At 44.1% G+C, this 24,290-nt stretch overlaps 1 protein-coding gene and 1 pseudogene across 1 annotated transcript in view; both read left to right on the forward strand.

Annotated features, from left to right (window-relative positions):
• Positions 1-12,744, forward strand: part of LOC133075830 (beta-adrenergic receptor kinase 2-like) — a 50,427-nt gene extending 37,683 nt beyond the window's left edge. Inside the window, exons 11-18 of the mRNA XM_061170226.1 lie at positions 1,198-1,264; positions 1,702-1,802; positions 2,491-2,557; positions 3,313-3,408; positions 6,377-6,539; positions 10,031-10,167; positions 11,190-11,303; positions 12,322-12,744. Coding sequence (XP_061026209.1) covers positions 1,198-1,264; positions 1,702-1,802; positions 2,491-2,557; positions 3,313-3,408; positions 6,377-6,539; positions 10,031-10,167; positions 11,190-11,303; positions 12,322-12,483 — 907 coding nt within the window. The 3' untranslated portion in view covers positions 12,484-12,744. The remainder of the gene's footprint in view (positions 1-1,197; positions 1,265-1,701; positions 1,803-2,490; positions 2,558-3,312; positions 3,409-6,376; positions 6,540-10,030; positions 10,168-11,189; positions 11,304-12,321) is intronic.
• On the forward strand, positions 7,282-7,696 carry LOC133075698 (phosphatidylinositol N-acetylglucosaminyltransferase subunit P-like; annotated as a pseudogene).
• Positions 12,745-24,290: the final 11,546 nt, after the last annotated feature.

The following is a 24,290-nucleotide window of genomic DNA, read 5'->3' on the forward strand; positions in this document are numbered from 1 at the left end:
ATCATAGGATATTGACTATAGTTCCCTGTGCTGTACACTAGGAACTTGTTGTTTATCCATCCTGTATATAATAGTTTGCATCTGCGAATCCCAAACTCCCAATCCATTCCTCCCCCCGGCCCCCCCCCCCGCCATTGACAACCACTAATCTGTTCTCTATGTCTGTAAGTCTGTTTTTGTTTCGTAGATAAGTTCATTTGTGTCATATTTTAGATTCCATATATAAGTGATATCTAAGGTTAACTTTAAAAGCCAGCTTATTCAGCATTTTAAAAATGTAATCAAGAGTAAGAATAATTTCTTTACACAGTTGATCAAGCAGACATTCATTTTGTAAAGTTAGACTCATCCTTATTAATTTCACAGATGTGTATCAGATACCCACTGTATACTGCCACTGTCTCGGCTACTAGCATGTACGTTATTTTATTCGTTCCCGTCACCGTTTTGGTGACGGATATTGCATTATGCCGTTTACAGATGAAGAGACTGAGACTGGAGGTTTCCATGACTGGCTCACAGCCAGCAAACAGCCAAGTCACAGCGTGAACCCAGGGTTTCTGACTCTTAAGTCTGGGGCTGTTTGTAAGTAGGACATGAGGGAGCAGTTCTCAGAACTCTGGAGGGTCTGGGAGCACAGGGTTAGTTTATATCTCTTATCCTCAAAGGAATGTAGTGCTTAAAATTACTGGATTCTAGGGGGGGAAGTGTGTTCATCTTGGACGTGTTTTGATTTGACTGCAGTTCTTTGTATTGTTTGAGGAACTAATACCCATTTTTCTAAAAAAAAAAAAAAAAAAAATTGAAAGTTACCATTATCTCAAACACTAATGTGACAAATGCCATGTGTATGACTTTCATTTTCATAAATACCTGTTTGCTAATTTTTTTTCCAAGTGATGGTTTAAATTATCACTTGGAATATATTTGCTAAAGTATATTTTGATACCATGACTTCATTGACGTGAAGATCAGGAGTTCAAGTAAACATAAGCCTTGCTCCTTCAGGACCTAATATATCTGATCGTCAATCTGATCATCAGTTTTTCTCTGGAAATGCTTATGTGTTTATGGCTTTTGTATTTCTGCAGTTTCAAATGAGCAGTGACAGAACGTAATACCTTGCCCAAATATTAGTCAACAACGTTTGCTGTTACCTGAAACCATCTAGTGATGGAATTTTCTTTATTTCTACAGTCACAGCCCTTTCAGACAACATAAAACCGAAGATAAGCATGAGATAGACCGAATGACACTCACCATGGTAAGGAGGTCAAAAACTTTTTTTTTTGCATTATAATTTTCATGTTTCATTCCATCACAACCAGTATAAAAAAAACAAAAGCTTTCTTAAAACACTGGAAATAGATGCCAAGGCAAATATCAGGGTTTGCTAACAATCAGTAAGAGAAAGATGTAGAAAATCAAGAACAAAACTAAAGAAGTCAAATAAAAGGAAAAATGACTGGGATGCAGAAGAGCGAGGAGACCTGATTCTTCTGGCTCCAGCCTGTCGATTGACTCTGAAAATGAGTAACCGTTCTCTGTTTCTTAGTCAATGTTAATTGGCAGTGAATCTGCAATTTTTTTTTAACACTATCCTTATGCAAGAAATGGCCTTTAAATCTGGTCAGGGGTGAGGGCACTGTTACCCTGGATGCATTTTTGAGATCGTATTCTCCCCCCGTCCCCCACCCCCAGAATGTGGAACTTCCAGACATCTTCTCCCCTGAGCTGCAGTCCCTTCTGGAAGGCTTGCTGCAGCGAGACGTTAGTAAGCGACTCGGCTGCCATGGACGCGGGTAGGCCGTTGCTTCTGCCTTTCAGCGTCTTCACCTGGAAAGCAGAACAGTTCCTTTCAATACATTGAGAATCTCCCATTTCAATTAGAGGGGGTCGGAGGGAATCACATGGGAACTCTGTATATTGGCCCACGTGTTTTCCTCAGAGTCTGCAACTTCTTCTGTTCCATGTGAACTGAACTTCAGCGATGATCTTTGGGAAAAACTGTTTCTTCAGTTTATGAAGGGGTTTGGCATGCACTATTCTACTAGATTTCTAGTTTGCTTCGAAATTAATATTTGGTGCTTCATATCCCTGCCATCTGATCTATGAGGACTTGTAGACATTTGCTGTAAATCTCTTCAATGTGTAGATCTCTAACTTAATTCTTAGTTAAATTTGTTCTCATGATTACAGAATCAGATATAGATATAATCTGTGAAAACCCCTAGGTTATCTCAGGCTGGGATAAGCATCCCCAGTAAAGTAGCACATGGGATTATATTCCTAGGCTCAGCATGCAGTATTTCTAAACATCACAGTGTTTCTTGGATTGCTTCGAAAGAAGCATATTTTACTTGCTGTCTTAAAGAGCTGGAAATAGTTGTCCCTGTGTGTTCTGTAATAGGAGATAATTTTTGCAAACCGTTTCTTAGATTTCCGAATGCATATTTACTTACCACTGCTGTGACTCCCTCTCTCCCGCAGTGCACAGGAACTAAAAACGCACGACTTCTTCAGAGGCATCGACAGGCAGCAAGTCTACCTGCAGAAGGTACTCCTGCTGGGACCCCACCCTGGGTACCACCCCCACTGTGCTCTCCATCTGCATCTCTGTATGCATCTCTACGTCCTGGCTCTGTCTCCAGGGTCCACCCCAGCTCTCCATCCGCAGCCCTACTTCTTGTTCTCCTATCCACATGCTGCCGTGTGGCTCATTCCCTTTGGAACAACTTCTCCCTCTTTGTTTATATGTAAAAATGTACGAGAAATGTTTGTCATACACTTAGATACTTTTGAGCCCAGCACCCCATAATTTAAGAATTAACATGATTGTATAGTGGCATAATCCCCTTGGCTTATTTTAAGCTACTTTTTAATATTCTCATTGATTCAGGAAAACACCCCAAATTAAAGTTGTTGTTGTTTTTTTCTCATTGTTGATGATCATCTTTGGACTCATCTTTGCGTGGACTCAGACCGTTGAGGAATGATGCTCTGTTAGTCCTGCCTAATTAGGAGTAGAGTTGGGTTCTGGTTCAGCCAGCATTGGCCTCGGGACGTTTGTGGGTGTGGGGCACCCCATCCTGCCCCATTGCAGGCGTTAAGCTTCTAGCAAACTGGGTCGTGGGGCTGCATCTCCTTTGGGGGCATTGTGAACTGTGCGCTGTGATTTGTGTGAGCTTGAATGAGCCCTGCACGGACTGTGACACCTGGATGTGTTGCACTGAGATCTCTTTATAGAATAGCAGGTTGGGACCGGGCCCTGAGTCACCTAGTAACTGAACCTTTCTTCTCTGGCTCTTCCAGTACCCTCCACCCTTGATCCCTCCCCGGGGGGAAGTCAATGTGGCCGACGCCTTTGACATCGGCTCATTTGATGAAGAGGATACCAAAGGCATCAAGGTACACTGGCAATGCTTGCTTTCAGGTTTTTTTTTTTTTTTTTTTTTTTTTTGGAGGTTGGGGGATTTTTTAATTGGAAACCAGGCTTCATGATTGACTTAGTACTGGCCTGTTTATGGGCTGTAACTTACAGATGAATATCCATATATTTGGCGAATGTAGAAGAGGTCAAGACCTGAATTAGAGACTACGACAGCTTTCTTTGGACTACCTATTTTACGTTTGATAAACTGCAAAGTGGTCACATTCTTACTGATTTGGATAGATTGGTGGTTGATAGAAAACTCAGACGTGTTATGAAGCAGGGAAAAACAGCCGGGTGATGGCAAACGTAATTGGCCTCATGCCAGATAGCCAGTCATCTTAGTTCTCCCAAATATCCCGGTTTCTCTGTGTCAGGATGAAAAGAGCAAACAGCATGAATCATTTTGCATTTGTCAATCAAAAGTGAAATAATCACGGTTTTGTTTTTTTTAATATATATAGCATCTTCCGCATTTTTCAAACTTTGGTTCCTATCATTATTTTCCAAGTAGACAGGGCATAATTAGAGGTGGTGAGTCATGGGAGAAAGTCACCCTCTTTTGGATGCCGAGTCAGAGCGTGTCACTACACGTCAAGTTCTCACTGCCCCCACTTTCTCAGCTTCTCCCAGCGTCTCCTCTCTCCCTCCGAGAGGCCCCCCCTGCCCGTGTCTTCTCAGCTGCCTGCATTTATGGCCTTGTGTCAGCCCCCCTGGGCTTTCCTGCCAGGCAGCTGTACAGGTGACTGGGGTGCTCATGTGGCCAGTTTCCCAGGATGGCAGGATGGGGGGTGGCGGGGAAGGTCAGGTGAAACACAGCGGAGAGGGCCTGGTCTGAGCCGTGGCTCCCCTGGGGACAGCAGCGTGACCACTGTGCCGACGCTCGGCATCTTCTGTGGCCTGGACAGACAGGACCACCCTACTATAGCTTCGGGAACAGTCCCTTTACAGAGTTATCTAAAAGGATCACTGCTGTCACAGTAGAATTTTGTCATCAGACATACTTCTCTCCAGCAAAGGGCACTAAAAGGAAAACGAATATCACGTGGGAGGCTGTGAAAATTTTGTTGTTCAAAAGAGAGTCTCATGCTTTCAATTTTGTCAACTGTACTCTGGGCTTTGGAGTCAGATGCACTGGCCTCAGATTTGCACTTATTACCTAAGGGAATCAGGGCCATTTAGGGAACCTCGGGAGCATTGGTTTTCTTGCCTGTGAAGTGAGTGGTTTCATTGCCAGGCCTTCTCACCCATAGGTGGGTGGGTCACCTGTGTCAGCCTCCTGGCATGTACACTAGGAGTTTCTGTTGTGGTGGTTTTGCTTCTTCCGAAACCAGAGCTGAGAAGGCTGTGTCTCTTAAAATGCAGCCAAAATAATACATTGTTCTTTAAGGAGAAAAAAAAAAAGCTCACTTCATGTAGAGCTTTGTTTTATTCATTTTTCACATAGGCCGAGTCATAAAGACCAAGGCTCTCTGACCTTACAGGAGATGGAACTGTTTGTATATAAAGCAGAGTTTTCCATTTCAGAGCAACTACTTTGGAAAGGAGGGTGTTTTCACTTTTGCCAAACTCTGCAGAATCTGCCCCAGTGTCCCTCATCACAGGGTGCTCTCCTGGCCTTGATGCTCTAACACTGCACCGCACACACACATACACACACACGCATGAGCGTGTTCACACTCAGGACACACAAAGGTTTCAGTGCCAGGCTTGGTTTGGGCGTCTGAAGAAAGCTGAAAGGGGAAAAACTGTACACATTTTGATCTCAGAATCAGCACGTTAGGGTGACAAGTCAGTAAGGGTGGGTGGAGAGCATCCTGATTGGGACCAGGATGCAGGTTCCTCCAGTGGTTCAGTGATTCACTAAAGGCCTGTGGGCAAGAGCCTCACCCTTGGTCTTTCTCCCTTTTCCTTCTAAATAACTTGCCTCTCTCCCGTACTTATCTCTCAGGCAAGGGAGTGAACAAGTCAAGCTTCTAGGGAGATCCCTGCTTTTGAAAGACAGGGCTATTTTTTCCTTTCAGTAGGATCGCTTGTCTTTCTGCCGCAAAACTGAAACTCAAATCTGTAAAACCGTTTTCTTAGCTTGCTTTCAGAGTACAGGCTCACTTGGAGAAGAATGAAGAATTTTGAGTAATAGTTTGGAAGAGAAATGCTATCGTTAAGTGTAATTTTTCTTATAGCACCTCTGAAAGGCCACATTGCCTAAAGTCTCCACGTATCTCGAGACTTATGATCATACTGTTCAACTTGGATTCATTGGAAGGCTCATGGGCTAAATGGTAAATTTGGCCTAGTGGACCTTTTAGTTTTTCTCACTTTACAGAATAATGGGAGGGTGGTTAGAAAGCCGTCCTGGCTTCTCCCTTGTAACTGTATCTAAAACCATACGGATCTGTTTTCACAAATAAAATATCCTCACTATAATCGATATTATTTTGTTGCCAGATTCTTGTCATCCTTTAAAGAAAACCCTATATGTGTTAGTTTTCATTGGCAAAAATGCTATGAAGATGCTGTAGAAGATTGGGCTGCATCTGACTGACCCAGGGATGGAAGTGAAGTGCCCATAATATATCACCCTGTGTGGATCCCGGTTGTTGGATTGTCTTTCTTTTTTTTTCTTTTTAAAAGATTTTATTGAAGTATAGTTGATGTACAATATTATATAACTTACAGGTGTACAATATAGTGATTAACAACTTTTAAAGGTTATACTCCATTTACAGTCATTATAAAATACTGGCTATCTTCCCCGTGTTGTACAGTATATTCCTTGGTTGCTCGATTGTCATTGGCAGAGGTTTATGACAAGTAATAAATTGTCTCTTAATGGTTATAGGCTGTTGTCTAGTTATCTTCCTACACGCAGTTATGGTACTTTTGAATCTGTTGCCTTTGTAAGTGTGTTAAATCATACATATCTTGATTTCTTAAAATAATAAGCTTCTTGATTGCGACCAAGAACTCTACAAGAACTTCCCTTTGGTGATCTCTGAGCGCTGGCAGCAGGAAGTGGCGGAAACTGTTTATGAAGCAGTAAATGCAGACACGGATAAAATCGAGGCCAGGAAGAGAGCTAAAAATAAGCAGCTTGGCCACGAAGAAGGTAAAATAGCTGGTGTATCTGAAGATATTTCTAAAGCAATGAATTTTCAAGATCTCTTGTAAAGCTGAAAATAGTATCTGGGTCATAAAGTACTTTCCAATAGAGTGGGGGAAATGCCATAAATTGTTTTCGTTTTACCTGGCTTGGAAAAGATCAGTGTGAAATGATATTTCAAAGTCTTTAATTTTTTAAAAGTTTTTATTGAAATATAGTTGATTTACAATGTTGTGTTAGTTTCAAGTGTACAGCAAAGTGATTCAGTTATACATATATATATAAATATATACTTGATATTTCAAAGTCTTTAGTCCACATATAAATAATATGTTTGGAGGTCGTCAGCAGTATTTTGTCAATGCACCTTCTTATCTTGGAGTTTTGGGGCCAATTTGGAAGTTTTCTTCTGTAAAGATTAAGTATCACGGTGTCAGCAACAGGGCCAGCCTCCTGGGTGTCTGGCCTGTGTGGTCTCATCAGGCCGCCGACCCAGGTTAATGCTCCGCTGGCACCATCTTGACATTCTTAATAATTTTTTAACAAGCGGCCTGCATTTTCATTTTCCACAGGGCCCTGCAAAGTATGGTGAGGAACTTAGTATTACATGTTTACTTGTCAAGAGACATAAGTGTATATACATACATTTATATTATAAACAGCATGAAAGAGTCACCAGGGCCGAACTGTGGGGAGGGGCCGGAGTGGGCGCGTGGAGGACCCGAGATTATCTAAAGCTACGGGGAAAATGGTGGAAAATTCACCACTGCCATTGCCAGAAAGAGCGACTTATGGCTTTATTCTTTTCTTAAGCTCCCAATTTGGCTTCATACTGTATCTTGTGTGGGCTTTTATTCCTGAATCTTGGCTAAACTCCTTAGGCTTGACCTATTGGCCTCAGAAATACTGGGCAGTTAGTTGCACTGCCTGTGCAGTGCCTGTTCCTCATTACTGTAGTGATTGGTTACGTGCTCTTATTTGGAATAAACATGACGAGTACCTCTCCACTCAACTCCATTCATACAATCACAGATAACTATGCCAAAAACCAACAGCAGAAGAAATACCAAGAAGAAGCCATCCCAGCATTAAGAGATATTCCTAATAGTGAAGTAAACCAAATGTTCTTTCTTGCAGCCAGAGAACTTTACACCAAAAACTGAATTGTATGTAGACTAATACCAAACACTTATTACAAATTTTTGATGTAAAAATTTTGACCATAGTAATTTTCACTATCTTTCTGATTAATATCCAGTATTGAAATGTAAAAAAAAAAAAAAAGAAGTAAGTTGAACTTCTCTTAGATTAAGTTCATTAATATTATAAATGTTATCAAATAGTAGTTACTAATGGACAGAATAAGTAAAATCCTGCATTACCATATAGCAAGTATCCCTCCCCCAAAAAAAAGAAAAAGAAAAAAGAGTCACCAAGCCATATATTTTTCAAAAAATTAATTAATTTATTTTTGGCTGTGTTGGGTCTTCGTTTCTGTGCGAGGGCTTTCTCTAGTTGCGGCAAGCGGGGGCCACTCTTCATCGCGGTGCGCGGGCCTTGCATTGTCGCGGCCTCTCTTGTTGCGGAGCACAGGCTCCAGACGCGCAGGCTCAGTAGTTGTGGCTCACGGGCCTAGTTGCTCCGCGGCATGTGGGATCTTCCCAGACCAGGGCTCGAACCCGTGTCCCCTGCATTGGCAGGCAGATTCTCAACCACTGCGCCACCAGGGAAGCCCGAAGCCGTATTTTTATTTACCATATTTGAGTGCCCTATTAGGATTTCCAAAGGAGAATACATAACATTCAGTATTAAATAAATCAGTCATCTTTGATTCACCAAATATTGCCACTCTTGATTTTTCTAAGACTTTATGGATTTTGGATATTTAAACTTATTATGGTTAGTGATGAAGATAGCTTTTTGTTTTACTTCTAAGCAAACACCTTTCTGAGGTTAACGTATAATAAGAATGACCGGAAACAATTTCAGTCTGTGAACAATTTGCTTTGGTGGGGGTATCTTGGTGCAGGATTCCTGGGTCTTGTCGACCATTCCCCAGTAGCATTTATCATCTGTTTAGAAAAGTGTCCACCATCCTGGATGAATGACTCCTTACCTGAAAGTCGCCTGAGTGCACCAAGGGAACGTGACAGCCCTTTAACTGTGTTCACCTCCATTCTGCAGGGAAAGGGGCTTTATTTCTAAGCCATTCTTGAGAGAACGGGTCCACTGAGATCACTCTGGACCACGTTTGCTGTTACGGATTTTACACAGGAAATTATAGCCTCAGTAGTTTGCTCAAGGGAGAGCCATGATGTCACTAGAATCTTGACAAATTGGACCCAGAAAAAAATATGTATGTTAATGACCTTGTTGAAATGTAGCCTTTTAATTAGAGCTGTAATTAGAACGTCTAACAAATTAATGAATTATTCTCACATGTAATTAAGTAATTTAGGAATAACTAGATCTTGGCTGAAGATCTCAGAAGTCACCCTTAAAGTAAAATATAGTCTAGGATTAGATATCTGAAGTAAAAATATAAGACGTATACTTTAAATGTACTTGACAAATGCAGACACCTTTTCCATTAAAATGGCAACTCCGTGAAACACACCCCATCACCACGGACCCTCCCGAGGCCCCTCCCTCCTTCATTCTTTTCCTTCCTGCTTGTGTCCAAGTGACGCAACATGAGTTTTGCTTATTTGTTTATTACCTGAATCTCCCACTAGAATGTAAGCTCCCTGAAGGCGAGGACTTTTGTCTCTTTTATCCACTGCTGTGTCCAGAATGCCTAGCACATGCCCAGCACCTTCCCTTCATAGTTGAACGAATGAGTGAGTGAGTGAATGAATGATTTTAGCACAATCACCAAAGCCTCTAAGGAAGGCAAAGTAAGCCACTTAAAATTGACCTTTTTTTTTTTTTGAGACAATACTTTGCTGTAAAAATGTAATCAGAACTCAACATGCATGTGAATTAGCTTGGCCTCCCTACATAACCATATATATGAAGGATAATTATAACCTTAAGTGGAGGAAAGACCAGTTTTTGACCCTTGTGTTACTTTGGCTTCTTTGGACAAGAAAATCCCCTCTCTGTTATTTTTTTAAATAACATTAAAGGGAGAAGCCCAATTCCATATAAAGGCAAAGGTACTTTGGGCATAGCTTGAGTTTAATCACTCTCTATTCCCCAATTATCACCCTACATAATGAAAAAATATTTATCAAACAAACTCTGACCCTCTCAGAGCAATAGAGGAACATCATGAATTTATCAGAATATTGAGAAACAGCCATTTAATATGTTAGTAAGCTGAAGAGACCTGTTCTTTAATGTGTTTAAAACTAAAATAATGATTTCTATAATGTGTTCTCTTTATAGAAACTTGCTCTTTTTTCTTAAAAGTGTGTCATTCTTTTTTTCTGAGAAGCATATAGACATTCTGTTTCAGACCCTGCTAAATTTCATCGTTGTGTTCCGTGCCTCAGATTACGCTCTGGGAAGAGACTGCATCATGCATGGGTACATGCTGAAGCTGGGAAACCCATTCCTGACTCAGTGGCAGCGTCGATATTTTTACCTCTTTCCAAACAGACTTGAATGGAGAGGAGAGGGCGAGTCACGAGTAAGTCTGTAGCATCTTCCCGAGCACTCGTTTCCGTGGTGATTTCACATCGCCGGCATGTTTTCTCAGATCTCCCTCTAGCTCCCATATCTCTTTTAACATGTATACATGAGATTTTCATGTTCAGACATTAACTTTTAAACTTCTGAGTCAAGGAAGGATTTGGTGCTACCTGAAAATAGAAGGTGCCTTCCAGGGAGGTCAAAGCAGACAGGTTTGAGGAGGGCTGGAGAGCGGTTAGGTGGATCAAAAAAGGGGAAAAAACTGGGACTTTGGAGTCAGGGGTGTTTAAATCCACTGCTCCGTGTCTCTGGGACTTGGAGCACATTATGTCGACTGAGCCTCAGTTTCCTCATCTGTAAAATGGGAGAAGTAGAAATGGTAACGACTACTACAATTGTTGCAGATTTATCTTGGGCCTGGTGCTGTAGACATACAGACACAAACACACACACAGACACGCACACACACACTTTTAATTGGTTTAGCAACCTTTGAGGTCCAGCCCTTATATTATAAAGAGAGAACCAGGGCTCAGAGAGGGAAGGTCTGGCACCAGTGACAGGTGTGGATGAGGAGTGATTCCGACCAGGGTCTGCCTGTGCCCCGTGTCTCCGTTACGAGGCCTCCCTGAGTAGGGGTTGAGTAAGACGAGGTCTGCAGTGCAGGCCGAGAAGCTTGGCACCGAGACCAGGGCACCTGACCTGTCTCGTGTGTGATGCAGGAGAGTGATTCACACTCATCCCCACATCAGTACTGTGCTGAGGGAACAGCTTTGCTTTCTGCCTTATAGAGACGTTCCTTTCTTTGCAGCTTTCTTTGAGATGTTATATTTTGAATTTTCGTACATTTCTTCTGTAGTCATTTCCCCCCACTTCTAGAATATCATCAAAGAAAGAAAGATGCTGATTTTTTTTCTTTACTTTTTCTAAGCTGGTAGTTTTCAGTATTATTTATTAACTTAATTTTAAAAGTCATGCAATAATGTGAAGTAACTTATCATCTTTTATTTTTACGGTCAGCAAAATTTACTGACAATGGAACAGATTGTGTCTGTGGAAGAAACTCAGATTAAAGACAAAAAGTGCATTTTGTTGAGGATAAAAGGAGGGAAGCAATTTGTCTTGCAGTGTGAGGTGAGTGTTTATTTGTATTTTTTCCAGAGGTGAAAGTTAGAACAATTATATAAACATTCAATAAAGGTGCCTGCCTGGTTATCAAACATTTTCTTACTCCATGCTTTATCACTCACGAACTTAGCAAGAAACTTGGAAGATACAAGGATCTCAGCAAATTAACAGTTATTCTAAAAGAAGTGTTTCTTAGAAAATGGCAGGAGGAAGGACAGGAAATAAAGTGATTACCCTATCTGGAAACCATCCAGTATTTAATAGGAGCCTTGAATTTTATTTGTTCACAGTTTTCCAGATCTGATCTGATCTTTCAGCATGTTTGAAGTTGAGGTTTGTGTGTTGAAATAAACATAAGATCCCCAAGTAACTCTTAACAGGGGAAATGCCATCTTTCTCTCCCCAAAGTTCTGTTGTAGCCCAAACTTAATTCCTGAACACTTCTCTTGGGGTGTGGGGGGATGTTTGGGGGGCGGTGAGAGAAGAGCGTATTTAGAGAGATAAAGCAGTAGTAGAGACAAAGACGTGTTTGCTTCACGACTTCAACACTTTTCTACTGGGGGGGTGGTGTGTGTGTGTGTATGTGTATACGTGCTTGTAAAGAGCATATTTAGAGAGATAAACTAGTAGTTGATGGAAAAACGTATGATTAATGACTTCATGACGTCATTGCACATGTGAAGGTGCTTCTGAAATTTGTCAAAACTCCTCATGCGTTATTTTCTAGAGTCGAGTTATTTTAGACATCAGAGATCAAAGGTGATCTTTCAACAAAGTCAAGGCAGCAATTCTCCTGTGGGGTTGTAGGAGGCTCTTCTGAAGGGCTTGGTCCCTCTTCTGGGCAAGGGGCCCCTGGAGGAAGTTCCTGCGTGACCCCCCCATTACTCACCGGCCGCAGGCTGGGACATGGGGTGTGCTTTCCCTGGGGGAAAGGGGGTTCCAAGGACTGGCCAGAGGCATCCATGTGTGTCGGCGAAGCCAGTGACACTGTCCCAACTCCTCCGCCTCTTGTGTTTGCCTTCAGAGTGACCCGGAGTTTCTGCAGTGGAAGAAAGAGCTGACGGAGACGTTCACCGAGGCCCAGCGGCTGTTACGTCGAGCCCCCAAGTTCCTCAAAAAATCCCGCTCGGCCATCGTGGAGCTCTCGAAGCCGCCCCTCTGCCACAGGAACAGCAATGGCCTCTGACCCCTGGCACGGGGAGGGTCCCACGAGACGGCACCTCCTCCGGGAAGTCCGCATGGGCTGCTCGACCCGCGAAGTGGAGCCTTTGGGAGAAGTGTGAGGATGAGAGATGGAGTTGCTCACCTCCGGGGTGCTCCGTGGCTGGGGGGACCCAGGACTCTGAGATGCTCCTACTAGGAGTGGCGACCACCCTCAGGCTTGGGGGCGCCTCCTCCCCTTCTGAGGGCCTCCCGCCACGATCGCGTCCATCCGCCCTCGAAACCACTGAAGAAACGAAGTTCTCTTTCTTTGCCACACACTTCTTTTGGTTATAGATGAACCTAGAACTTGAAATGATTCCTACTGATTGTGTCACTTTTTGCATCCGATATCAAATGTATCTCAGGCTTGCCAAGATGGGATCAAACAGTCTGCCGTTCAGGTTGCCCCAGCGTTGCCACGCTCTGTCCATAATCAGCCCCGGCTGGGTTTAGATGTCTTTGCTCCATAGTCCTGGCAGGATGGCAGACCAGCTGGGTGTCCTCTGTGCCCTTGAGAACCAGCCTCTCGTTGTCTCGGGGCTTGAAAGCTGCAGAGGTTTTCTGAAAGGGCTGCACCTGGGCCCACCCCGCGGGTGCCGCACCCACGGGTACCAGCCTGCCTCTGACCCGGAGCTTAGGGAGCTGGGACCAAGGGCGTGGGAGCCACTCAACATCGAAGGCGTCAGATGGTAGATGGTTGGAGGCTCACGGTGGCTCTGCAGGAGAGGCAGTGGCATTTGCATCTCACGGTGACAGCCACTTTCAAACCATGAAGTCGGTGCACTTCTCCTGGGTACACAGGACCGCCTGCAGGCGCCCGTCTTGGGCTTGGATGGAAGCCGTCGTGAGACACAGCAACTCTGGTTCCCTCTGGCTGACCTCAGGAAGTATCTGGGTAACGGATGTGTCAAGGAAGGAAACTCTGTTTTACCTTTTAGTATAATTTATAAATGAATTTCATTGAAAAAAGAATGCTGAAGACGAATGTGTCAAAATGGGTTAACTGTGTATATTGACTTGTATTGTCGTTCAACTGTCATTAGCGAATAATTCTCTGCCCTGGTGGGTTGTTCTGTGACAGCAACGGCCTGATCCCAGTGGCCTCCTCTCCCCGTGGTTCGTTTCATGTCCCAAATAAGTGCTGGTTTATAAGAACCAGTGTGTTTCCCAGCCAGGTCCTCCATGTCATCAGACTAAAAATAATAACAATAATTTTCAGAGTCCACATATTTGTCCTTTCTTAGTGCAGTTTTATTGTCTGTTTCTGAGTCGACTGCTAACAATATAAATAACTTGACATCGTAATTATCTGCATCCTGTCCTCGATATTTTTAGTGGTTCCAAATCTTTGTGTGCCGCACTCACTGGGAAAGTAAGTCCTTTTTAATGAAACGATATCTTGAGAGTTTGGAAGATAATTATCGAAAGAGCCTTTTATTTCATAGGAGGAGTTACCTTGGAAAAGAAACTTTGAGGTTCACTATTTATCTCAACTACTAGTTGGAATTTAGCATACATGTTCTACTATCTGCTGTTTCCAGTATAGAAGTTGGGGGCTACTATTTACATGGATTCCCCTGATTTAAAAGGGAAGAATAGTATTCAAATTGTGTTTGTAAAAAAAAAAAAAAAAAGTAAAAAAAAAAAAAAAACCCACCAGAGATAGAAAAGCTGTTCATGACAAGTGAGCATCTCCCCAGGCATGGTTGATTGTCACTGTCACCGCTGTAGTTAGTTACTGGCTCCATCACAAGGTCACATGTGCTCAGCACCTATGGTTCAGAGATGGGTAATTACAGTTTAGAAATCGCTGAGCCTCCTGCCTCTGCTGGACAGAGTAGAGATGTAGCCTCACGTGGAGAAGGTGCATGAACTCCTTGAGGGTCTGGGCTTAGTGTCTCACGTTCCATACCCAGGGCACCAGCTACGCCGATTCGCATCTCTGAAAAATATCATTTAAGCTCTGGAGTAGAACATAAGGTTGTCTTTCCTTTGCAAAAGAAAAATGAATTGGAAATATTCCGAGAGCCCTTTCGCCTCGCCTCAAATTTATTCCAAGTGAACTTTTACACTCCCTCAAGTTTGATGGGTAACAACAGGGCTGAGAAGTGCATTACGTGGATGTGATTTATTAAAAGTGCTCTGTGAGGTTAGGTTGAATGGCTTTTTAGGGGGAGGTCCATGTTTGTGTTTGGGGTTTGGCAGCCTGGAGAGGCCAGTCTTCCTCCTGAACTCGTGCCTGCAGCCCTTCTGAGGGGGTAAGTGTTTCTGCTGCCAGATGGAAGGCGCTTCCAGGACCCTTCTGTGCCAGCACCTGGTGCCCCCGTGGCCAAAGAAGTCGGTCGGTTTAGGAGTCTTGGTATACGTGGCTGTTTTAGGTCTTAATGTTTGACCCTACCTACGTTTGGAGTGTTAAAAAGGGCAAAATTGAGCACACGTGTTATCATTATTTTAGATTTATTTGGTTGGGATATTTTCACATTGTCAGAAAAAATCATTGAAGTTGATATTTTTGTAAAATTATGTTAGTATGTCTTGATTTCATAATTCAAAGGAATCATTAAAGCAAAGCCTAAAAATAACAAATTAAGCTGCTCTACTCTACACCATATATGGAATGAATTAAAAACTTTTGGGAATCCAAGGTTATTTTTTTTTAACCTAAAACATTCTCTTTGGTGCGTTTATTCCCTTATGTCATTGGGGCTCATGGTTTTTCCTTCTCTATCATGTTTAAGTACAATTTTTCAGCAAAACTGCTAGAAATCAGCTGTTGTTTCACTTGCTAATGTGAATGTTTCACTTCCTGTGCCTCCGACTGGTCAATTCACGGACATGACAATTTCAAATTCTATATGTAAAGAGAAGGGGCAAATGTCCAGGCTCGCTGAAGAAAGGAAGCGTTCTGCTCAAGAAAGACAGCAACAAAGCTGGAAAAGCAAATAGAGCAACGACCACAAACAACCATCTGTTCAAAGCAAGAGTTAGCTTTGATTTGCGCTTTGAAATATGCTGTACAGATACTAAAAACAATTGTTTGAAGGCTCACACTGGCCATTAAAAAATATCATTGACCAATTGACAATGTGGTTTAACTCTCAAGAAGATCAAAGTGTGTTTTTTTCTGATGATTTTTTATTTCATTCAGAATTTATAGTTGGGCCAGTCGAATACAACGTTTGACTTTTCAGCGGAATTGATTTTTCTGACGATTCAAAATTTTAACCTATCAAGAAGAAAAGAAAATTCTCAAAGTTGGACTTTTTTTGCTTGACGTAAATATGTTAAAAAATTTGCAATGTGCTGGTGTAAGATAAGGCTTATCTTGTATGATTTAATTTATATGTAATTTTTCTCAGTTTCATTCAGGGACTCATATCTGTGTCATTCAGAGATGCTTGGGGAAGGAACTCCTCCCCTCCCAGGGGATGGATGTGTTCTTTGTACCCAGAGAGGAGTTGGGCTTCATTGGGATCTGTGACACACGCTGGGACGTGGATGGAGTGGGGGTCACAGAAGGCAGGATCCTGGTAGAGATGGGGCAAAGGAAAAAAAGAGTTAATTTGCTGGGAAAAGCCAATCTCCTTACACCATAAAGCACCAGGGAAATTACAGTTGAACTTGGTGCTTTGGGGTGGTTTTCCCCTTATAACAAGAAGAGTTGAATAGTAACTATTTTAAGGCTCGGTCGCTTTAGTTTTGAATATGGAGCTGCTGGACTTATAAGAGGCTGTTTGCTTTCCACCAGGACTTTCTGTAGAACTGAGGTTGCCGGTTGCCCCTGCTTGTCATCCAGCACCCTTGGGGAAGGCACACGGGACCCAGAGCTGATGCCCCATCTTGGTGTGTGCGCCTTGCAGCCAATCAGGGGAGGGGGAGAAGGCCAGAGGTGGGGTGTGGGCTGCTGTCACCCTGTCAGTCAGGTGGGGACATTGCTGCACACCCACTGAAGGTACCGTAATTCCCCTACAGTGACAAGACTGGGCTTGCTGCTTGAGCCAAGCAGAGTGAGCTTTACTTTTCAAACCATTTTTTCTTCCTAAAGCTCTAACATGATTTCCCTCCCGCATCAGGTTAACTTGAGAAGCTTTAATTAATTAATCACTTAAATTCATGTTAATATGAATTTTTTGTATCCAGGCCACATTTTTAAAAATTTACTGTAGAAAGAATGAAAGTTGAAGTCTAAAATGATACTTCTTGGCTTCCTCGAGTCATAATGGCCTTTAGATTTCCTTCATCCTCAAAGACTAAGAGAGCTGTTCTTTGACAGCCGAGTAACAGGGATGCCCAACTCTGGCAGCGTCCAAAGGCCTGGGGGCATGAGTGACCGGCCACTTCACTGGCCTGGCCGGGTTAGCACTTATAAATGTAGCACCCCAAATTTTAAATTGCCTTTATTTAAAAAAACACGCACACACTACAGAAAATGGATTAACGTGTATCATTCCATCAAAACCATATAGGAAAAACCTGCATTTTAGAGTTAAATGACTCAGGTTCTTATAGTAAACTCTCATATCTAACAAATCTCAAAATCATCTCTGAAAAACTGGTAACTATGCTTCCAATTTTAATTTTGTCCTAATATAAGATGTCTCTCATGTAAGGGGTAGGGAATGGAGAAATATTTCTAATCGTGTATTCATATTCCAAAGGACTTGAAATTCAACTTCTTGTTTCTTAGTTGATTATATTCCATGATGTACATATTTATGTGGTTTATAAGCTAAGCACTGGCCTTTTTTTTTTTTTAGTTCTATTGTTAAATTGTATTTTTCTATGTTTTAACAAATTATAATAGATTTGGCGTTTTTCTGGGTAGCATGAAGATTACCAAACTACATATATATATATATATATATATATAAAAACAAGTTCTATTTTAGCACAAAAGCATTTTATATTATTTATTGAATCCTTCAGTTCTCATCAAAAACATTGCTTACCGCTTCTGCCCCTTTTTATTTGTATAGTTTGTTATTTAAGGAAATGCAGTGCTTTCTGTTTCTGTTTTTTTTTTTTCCACAAAATAAAATTGAAGCAAAGCGTATAGCAATGTGGGGTGGACATCCCTTCTCACGGCCATGGACTGTTTTCAACAGTAGCTTAACCCTCTGATCTGTGCTGAGAGGCAAGCGCACTTCTTGGGGTAACATCTGACAGTGAACTTGTGGTGAAATAACTGCTTTCATCTACCTCTTCCGAAGGCCCCCTGCTTGTTGACAGGTTCCTCGAATGCTTGATTCTACACTGGCTCCATCGTAAAAGAATTTCAGGAAAGTGTATAGCTGTCCTTCCCTCGAGATGTAGATTTCACCATGTCGTGTAGGGGCCCCAGCGAGCGGGGCAGGTCGATACCATCCCTTCTGTATGGTCAGCCTTCAGGAGCTGCAGTTCACCTGCAGAGCATCATTTCTGATTCTTCTTGTGCCAAGTCCCCCCAGTCGGTCTCACCATTGCCTCTAGATTTGACTGTTGCACCTGATTCATCAACTACTAAATGGAAGCTGCTTCTTCCACATTCTTTAGAAACGGCCCTGCTGGGTTTTAAAACAGCACTTCTGGGAGCAGCACATTCGAATGTGACTCTTCCCCCCTTGCCATCTCAAAATGGTTTGGGAAATGGGCTCGTCTATGGTTAAAAGGGTCCACGTGAAATAGAGTGAAGATCGGTCCCTGTGAGACGGGGTCCCTCCTCACATGCTGATGTTTTTCTCTCCCTGTTGCCCTAGCTGCACAGCCATCCACGTGGTCACATATTTGCTCTGTTCATGGCCAAGTGTAATGCCCTTGAAGAAATAAATCTGTTTTCTCTCGTGCATTGCTATACCAAGTGAAGCCAGTGAATTTGATATTGTAAGTCTAGATATTGTACCTATTAAATTACCATCTGTTTTTATCTCTTTTCCCATCGCTTGTGCCAGTGGAGGTTTACGGTCGCCTCTTAGTATGCGTTTACTAGTGCACGTTTGAAATCGTATCCCACGTAAGATGCTGGTTCAAGTCCGCGGTCACCTGCCCTGTGTGTGGTGTGTCACCGTCGGTTAGTTTCACCATCTTTCACGGTTATTTGGGGGCAGTCGGGCTGGTTTTCTGTGTTGATAAATTGCTTATGTAAACCTCAATAAAAAGGATCTGTACAAAGAGACTTACTTCAGTGTGCTATCCCCCCCCCCCAACTAAAAACTACATTTCTTTATCAAGCTGTTAGGTCATCAGGAGGTGACTCATTTGTAAGAATCCTAACTTCGGAGGAAATTCATGCAGAGGCTGATTTTATTTAAAAAAAAAAAAAAGGGAAGGGAACTGCCAACAAGCATTTCTGCTGATTTTATGGATTCTTGGAGCACAGCCAACTTCAGCATCAGGGTTTGGGAGACTACCTGCTTGTGGAAGACATGGTGCCAGAAAAGTGTCTGGGAAAGCCAGAAGGTCCATCTCGTCTCCAGTTTTTCTAGGACCTATGCCAGGCTCCCCCATGTACTCCCGGGGTGACCTTGGCATCCCTCCCAGAAGTTAAGGCCTCTCATTTTCCATCCCTACTCTCATGAAGACTTCAGGAGAGACCCCGTGGTACATGTCACTTTAAAACAGAAATCCAAGGAAGTGGTGGCCCCAGAGCCACAGCTGCCTGGGCAGAACTGTCTGCTTGTAGGTCCACAGGTCGAGGGTAGGGTAGGTACCTCTGTCCTTGAGGTGGAAACACCTCCTCTCCCTTGCTGGTTCAAGAAAGAAGGACATCACGATTGGTCCATGGAGCCATCCAGTTTCCCTGGAATGTATTTGTGTTTGCTGACTTGAAAACCTCTTAACAAAATAGTTGACAGGAGCCCCAGCTATGGAGCACGTAGTCAGCATCGTAGGCAGAGGTCAGCCGCGTGATAGGGCCCTTGGTCTGATGCCATACGTAACCAAGGATCGCTCCTGAGAGCTGCAGAAATCCAGTCACCCCTTGGCGCCCAGGAGGAGAGAGAGCAGCCTGGGGACCCTGCTCTGAGCAAGGTCACTGGGCAACCTCTTTGGTCTTCTGTTTTCTCATCCCTAAATTAAGAGAGTTGAATTAGATGATCTTGAAGGACCATTCTAGCCAAAAACACCCAAGTTTCCGACGAAGGGTAAATGTGAGGGACTTTGGCTGTACTTGTAGAGCGAAAAGGAAATGCTCTCCCGCACATCCCAGGGCTCCTCCCACGTTGCCTTAAGGATCACTGCTGTGTCACTCTCCCCCTTAAACCGTGCCTTGCTGAACCCTGGAGCCCCTGCTGGTTTACCTGGGCGGAAACCAGGTGTTGAACTGAAGGGGAGGCTTTCTTTTCCTGGCCACTTTCTAACCATGTTGGGTACTGGAGATTGAAAAAAGGTTTTCAGTCCAAATTGTTCAGGCTGGTTATCTCCCGGGATCGGATTAACCAGATAAAACACTGAAGCTTCACTCTGTGCTCACGTACGCAGCTGTGGACATACACGTAATCAAAAAAGCCCATGAGGGGAAATTTACTTAGTGGCTCATATTAATGGATCCCTAACAGGCAAAATGGGAGACAGAGCAGATAATCATGGCAAGGAGACATTTTGCCTAACTTATGGATATCCCAAATGAATGTTTTTTACATTTTTATTCTTATTCTTTAACTTTGGTATGTGGGTAAAATGCCCAGGTCTTCAGGTGTAGAAACAGTGCTGATTTGATAGCCAGTAAAATATGTCTCTACCTGACTGTCAGTCATAGTTTTCTGCATTGGAATTTTCCAAATTTTCTGCCTTTTATGTGTATATTAGTGAAAGATGGAAGAAGATGCATCAGGGGCTACTAGCTTGATCCTGTTTTAAACCTAACTTCTGGCCTCATTGTTTCTGTGTGACAGATTTGATGGTTTCACTTCTCTGTCTTGAAATGACCAAGGAGGAATGGAAAAAGAAAGGAACAGAATTATGAACATTCTATTTGTTTGTGTAAATTTTGGTCCCTCAATGTAAAATAAGGCCATACGGTCGGAGGCTTAGCTACATAAGCTTAACAAATACATTTGCCCTTTGTAGTTGCCATCGAAAAAGCTTACCTTTTGCAATATAACTTTAAATGGAGTATAATCTATAAAAATTTGGAATTACTATGTTGTACACTTGAAACTAAGATACTATTGTAAATCAACAATACTTCAATAAAAAACAAGTGCCACTTTAGTTAGGCTCAGTGATTATATGTATGGGTTACATGTAATATATATTTGATACAGTCACATTAAAAACAAAAACAAAAAAACACAAAAAATAAAACAAAATAAAAAACCCAAATAAACCACAGTTACATGCACCAATGTCAAAAGGTAACACTGAGTGAAAGAAGAGTGCTCTATCCTTCCATAGGTGTTGATGCCAAGGGCACTCCTTAATTTAAAACATCTGTTCACTAAACTCTGGATACCTACCGGGTATAATCCCTTTCCTCCCGTATCAGGCCCACTGAGAAGCTCAGTGGCAGCTCTCCTCTGCTGGCAGCTCCGATGGTATGAAAAACTTTTACAGATCTCATTTAGTCACTCAACAAACATCCACTGAGTATCTAGCATGGGCCACACACTCTGGAATTGTCAGTGGGATCAGGATCCCCATTTTACAGAGGGGAGTCTGGAGGCCCAATGAGGTGAGGCCACCTTCCCGGGGTCAGGATTGAGCCAGGCTCTGTGCAGACATGTCATCTCTGTACCTCAGTCAGAGGGCAGGTGTCGGGGGGTTTCCTCTACAGGAGTCTCTCCCACTTCTGCACCCCAGGCTAGTCTTTTATTCATCGGTTACTTTGTTCTCCAGAGATCCCATGAGTACCTACTCAGTGCCTGGCCCTGTGCTGGGTGAATGGGAGACCACAGACTGGTGGGAGATGGACAGACATCTAGAGAAAGCATGATGTGGGACCAGACCCTTGGACACCTGCTCCAGCTCAGTTTCCATATATTTGATTATTCATTTTGTATGTATTTTTTGAGCACTTACTGTGTACCAGACACTTAAAGAGACACAGACAGTTCCCCTTTATCCTTAAGGGGATCATGACGTACAACACCGGGCCCCGCAGTGGTCATGTGAGAGGATTCTCATGATTGTCAAACGGACAGACACACACGAGACTGTTCTCCAGTTTATCATCACACACACACGCATACACACGCACACAGCTCTCTGATGGCAGTGAGGATGGTAGGAGCCTCAAAATGAAAGAGGCCGATGACAGCACTTAACCATCAGACGCTGGGTGGAAGCAATCATCCTAGTGTGTGGTGAGGTCCGGGGAGCAGCGGGGGGCTCCTAGCTCAAAGGACGGATGGAGATGATGAATAGCACCCCAAGGGGCAAAAGACATTGAGCTGCCAACAAGGGTCCCACTCAGAAAAGAAAATTAAGGATAATCAAGCGACTGAAGTCAATTGTCCCAATAAATCGTCACAATCCCTTGGCCATTTTGTGGACCCAGAGCTCACTACCTGAGGAAGAAGAGGTCAGGTGTCCAGGACGAAGGACCAGCAACCCCAGGGCAGGTGTGATCAGTAACGATTCCCTGAGTCTTTGCCCAAGATGACCTACAGCCACTTAGACCACCTGGACACCCTGAAGAATAGCACCAGTGATGCCACGCTAATTGCACCGGAAGCACCAGAAGGGCCAGTTCATTTTCTAGTCCTTTCCTCCCGCACCTAGGGAACAGAGCCTCAAGACAGAAAGATAAATGCTCAACCAGGTGACAAAATGTTGCTTACGAGGCTTCCCTAAATCATAGCACAGTCAGAGCAACACTTGACTGTCCTGGGTGGTGAAAATCTACCACCACGGGTACCAGGGGAATAAAGCAGACTTGCCAGGGGCCCTCAGGGCAGACAGAGCCAAGTTAACTTAACCATCCCTATAGGTCTCAGCTTATGAAGACCCCCAGCCCCTGGCCCAGAGATCCACCCCACCATTTAAGACCAACAGCCATGAAAAGATACAAGAGGCAGAAACACACCATGAAATGAGTTTCAGGATGTGGCACGAGGTGGGTTCATGTTTCAATGTTAGATAATCCAGCACGACATGGAGAAAATAGGTCGAGGGGACTTGTCATCTTCAACCTCTTCGTGTGGAGCAGCCTAAGATGTCCCACACCACCCTCCGTGGGACCCCTGGGGACCCTCCTCAATCTCATGTTGATTGTATAGATAGCCATTTCCAAAGCTGGCTTTACTTTGTGTTTCTATGAACTTCTGTCAAATGCTAATTGTCAACAGCAGAAGAAAATAATAGTTTCCTTTGGAAAACTATTGCTCAATCAGCCATGGGGACAGCAGAGTTACAACATGTACTGATGGTTGAAATGATTCTTCAGAGAAGCAGCATGTCATGTTCCAATGACCGTGGGCTTCAGAGTCAGGAGGACCTGGATTTGAGTCCTGACTCTACCCCTTGCTAGCTGTGTGGACCTGCACGATATACTTAATCTATGGAAGCCCCTACTTCTCTCCTTCCAGGTGAGATAGGCCGAGACCTGGGGCCCTTTACCAGAGTGTTTGCACCTGGACAAACGTCTTCTGGAGCAACAGAATACAGAGGAACTATAAGGGACTAACATTAACTGCAAGCATGCGCAGCTGGGGTAATTAGGAACAATTAGATACAGAAAGGCGGCAAACCAACTGCCATTTCTAAGGTGCCGGGAGCAAAAGCCGGCACTGCGCATGATCCCTGCACACGGCTCGGCACCACGAGCGGGTGGGCAGACCACCTAGGCTACGTCTCCTGCCCGACCCACTGATCTGCCCCTACCCTCACCTCATTTAAGGAATCAGCCCGCCCTCCTTGGGGAGCGAGCAAGGGCACCTGTTCCTTGTTCGTGCTCCCTCGTGCTGCAGCATGAGCCCCAATAAAGCCTCGCCTGAATCTCTCATCTGGCCTCTTACCAGTTCCTATTGATTAAAGAGCCCAAGGAGCCGAGTCGGTCACGCAGGCAGTGGACAGAGCACCCTTTTAGAGCATCCTGTTTGCTGTTTAAGACTGTGCCCTCTGGGGTCAGAACTACGTGGGTTCAATTCCTGGCTCTCCACTGCTTTGGGTAAGTCGGTTCATTTTCTGTGCCTCCGTTTCCCCATCTGCGACATGGGAATGGGGAAAACCCTATCTCCTAGGGTTGTCGAGAATAGGACGTGAGTTCATTAAAGACCTCAGGCTGGTGTCCGGGTGAGCGAGAGCGGCTGCATCTTCCTTACACCGAGAGACACCGGCATTCGGTCGAGCTATTTCCTTCCCAGGACCAGCCGGGACATGGAGCCGGGCGCTCCTCCTCACCCAGCTGCTGTGGCCTCCGGTTATCTGCGTGGAGCAGGGGCGGGAGTATGGCTGTGCCGCTGGCCGGGGCCGGGGCGTGGGGGTGGGGTGGGGTGGGGAGCGGGGGGCGTGGGGCGTTGGGGTGGGGGTGGGGGGTGGGGGGTGGGGGGCGGGGGCGAAGGCGCTGGCGTCGGGAGTTGTCCCCGCCCCTGTTCCGCACCACCAAATACGTCCATGCGCTCCGACTGCCTGGTCAGCGGCCACCCCGGGCTGCTGCCTCCTGTCCAGACCTGGAGCTCAGCGGCTAATTTTAGAAATGACTTGTCCACTCAGCTGCTGCTATCACATTGGCGTGGGGGAGGACGGGGAGGAGCAGTCAGGGAAGGGGATATGAGTGCCGGCGCCGGGCGGGGAGCTGCTGCCATTTCTTCTCTGTCCCTGCTCTCCTGGCCTGGTGGGTCTCTGCGCTGGGACTTGGGGAGACCTCTCGGACCG

This window comes from Eubalaena glacialis, chromosome 15 (genome assembly GCF_028564815.1).
Source record: "Eubalaena glacialis isolate mEubGla1 chromosome 15, mEubGla1.1.hap2.+ XY, whole genome shotgun sequence".
In the NCBI taxonomy this organism is placed as follows: domain Eukaryota; kingdom Metazoa; phylum Chordata; class Mammalia; order Artiodactyla; family Balaenidae; genus Eubalaena; species Eubalaena glacialis.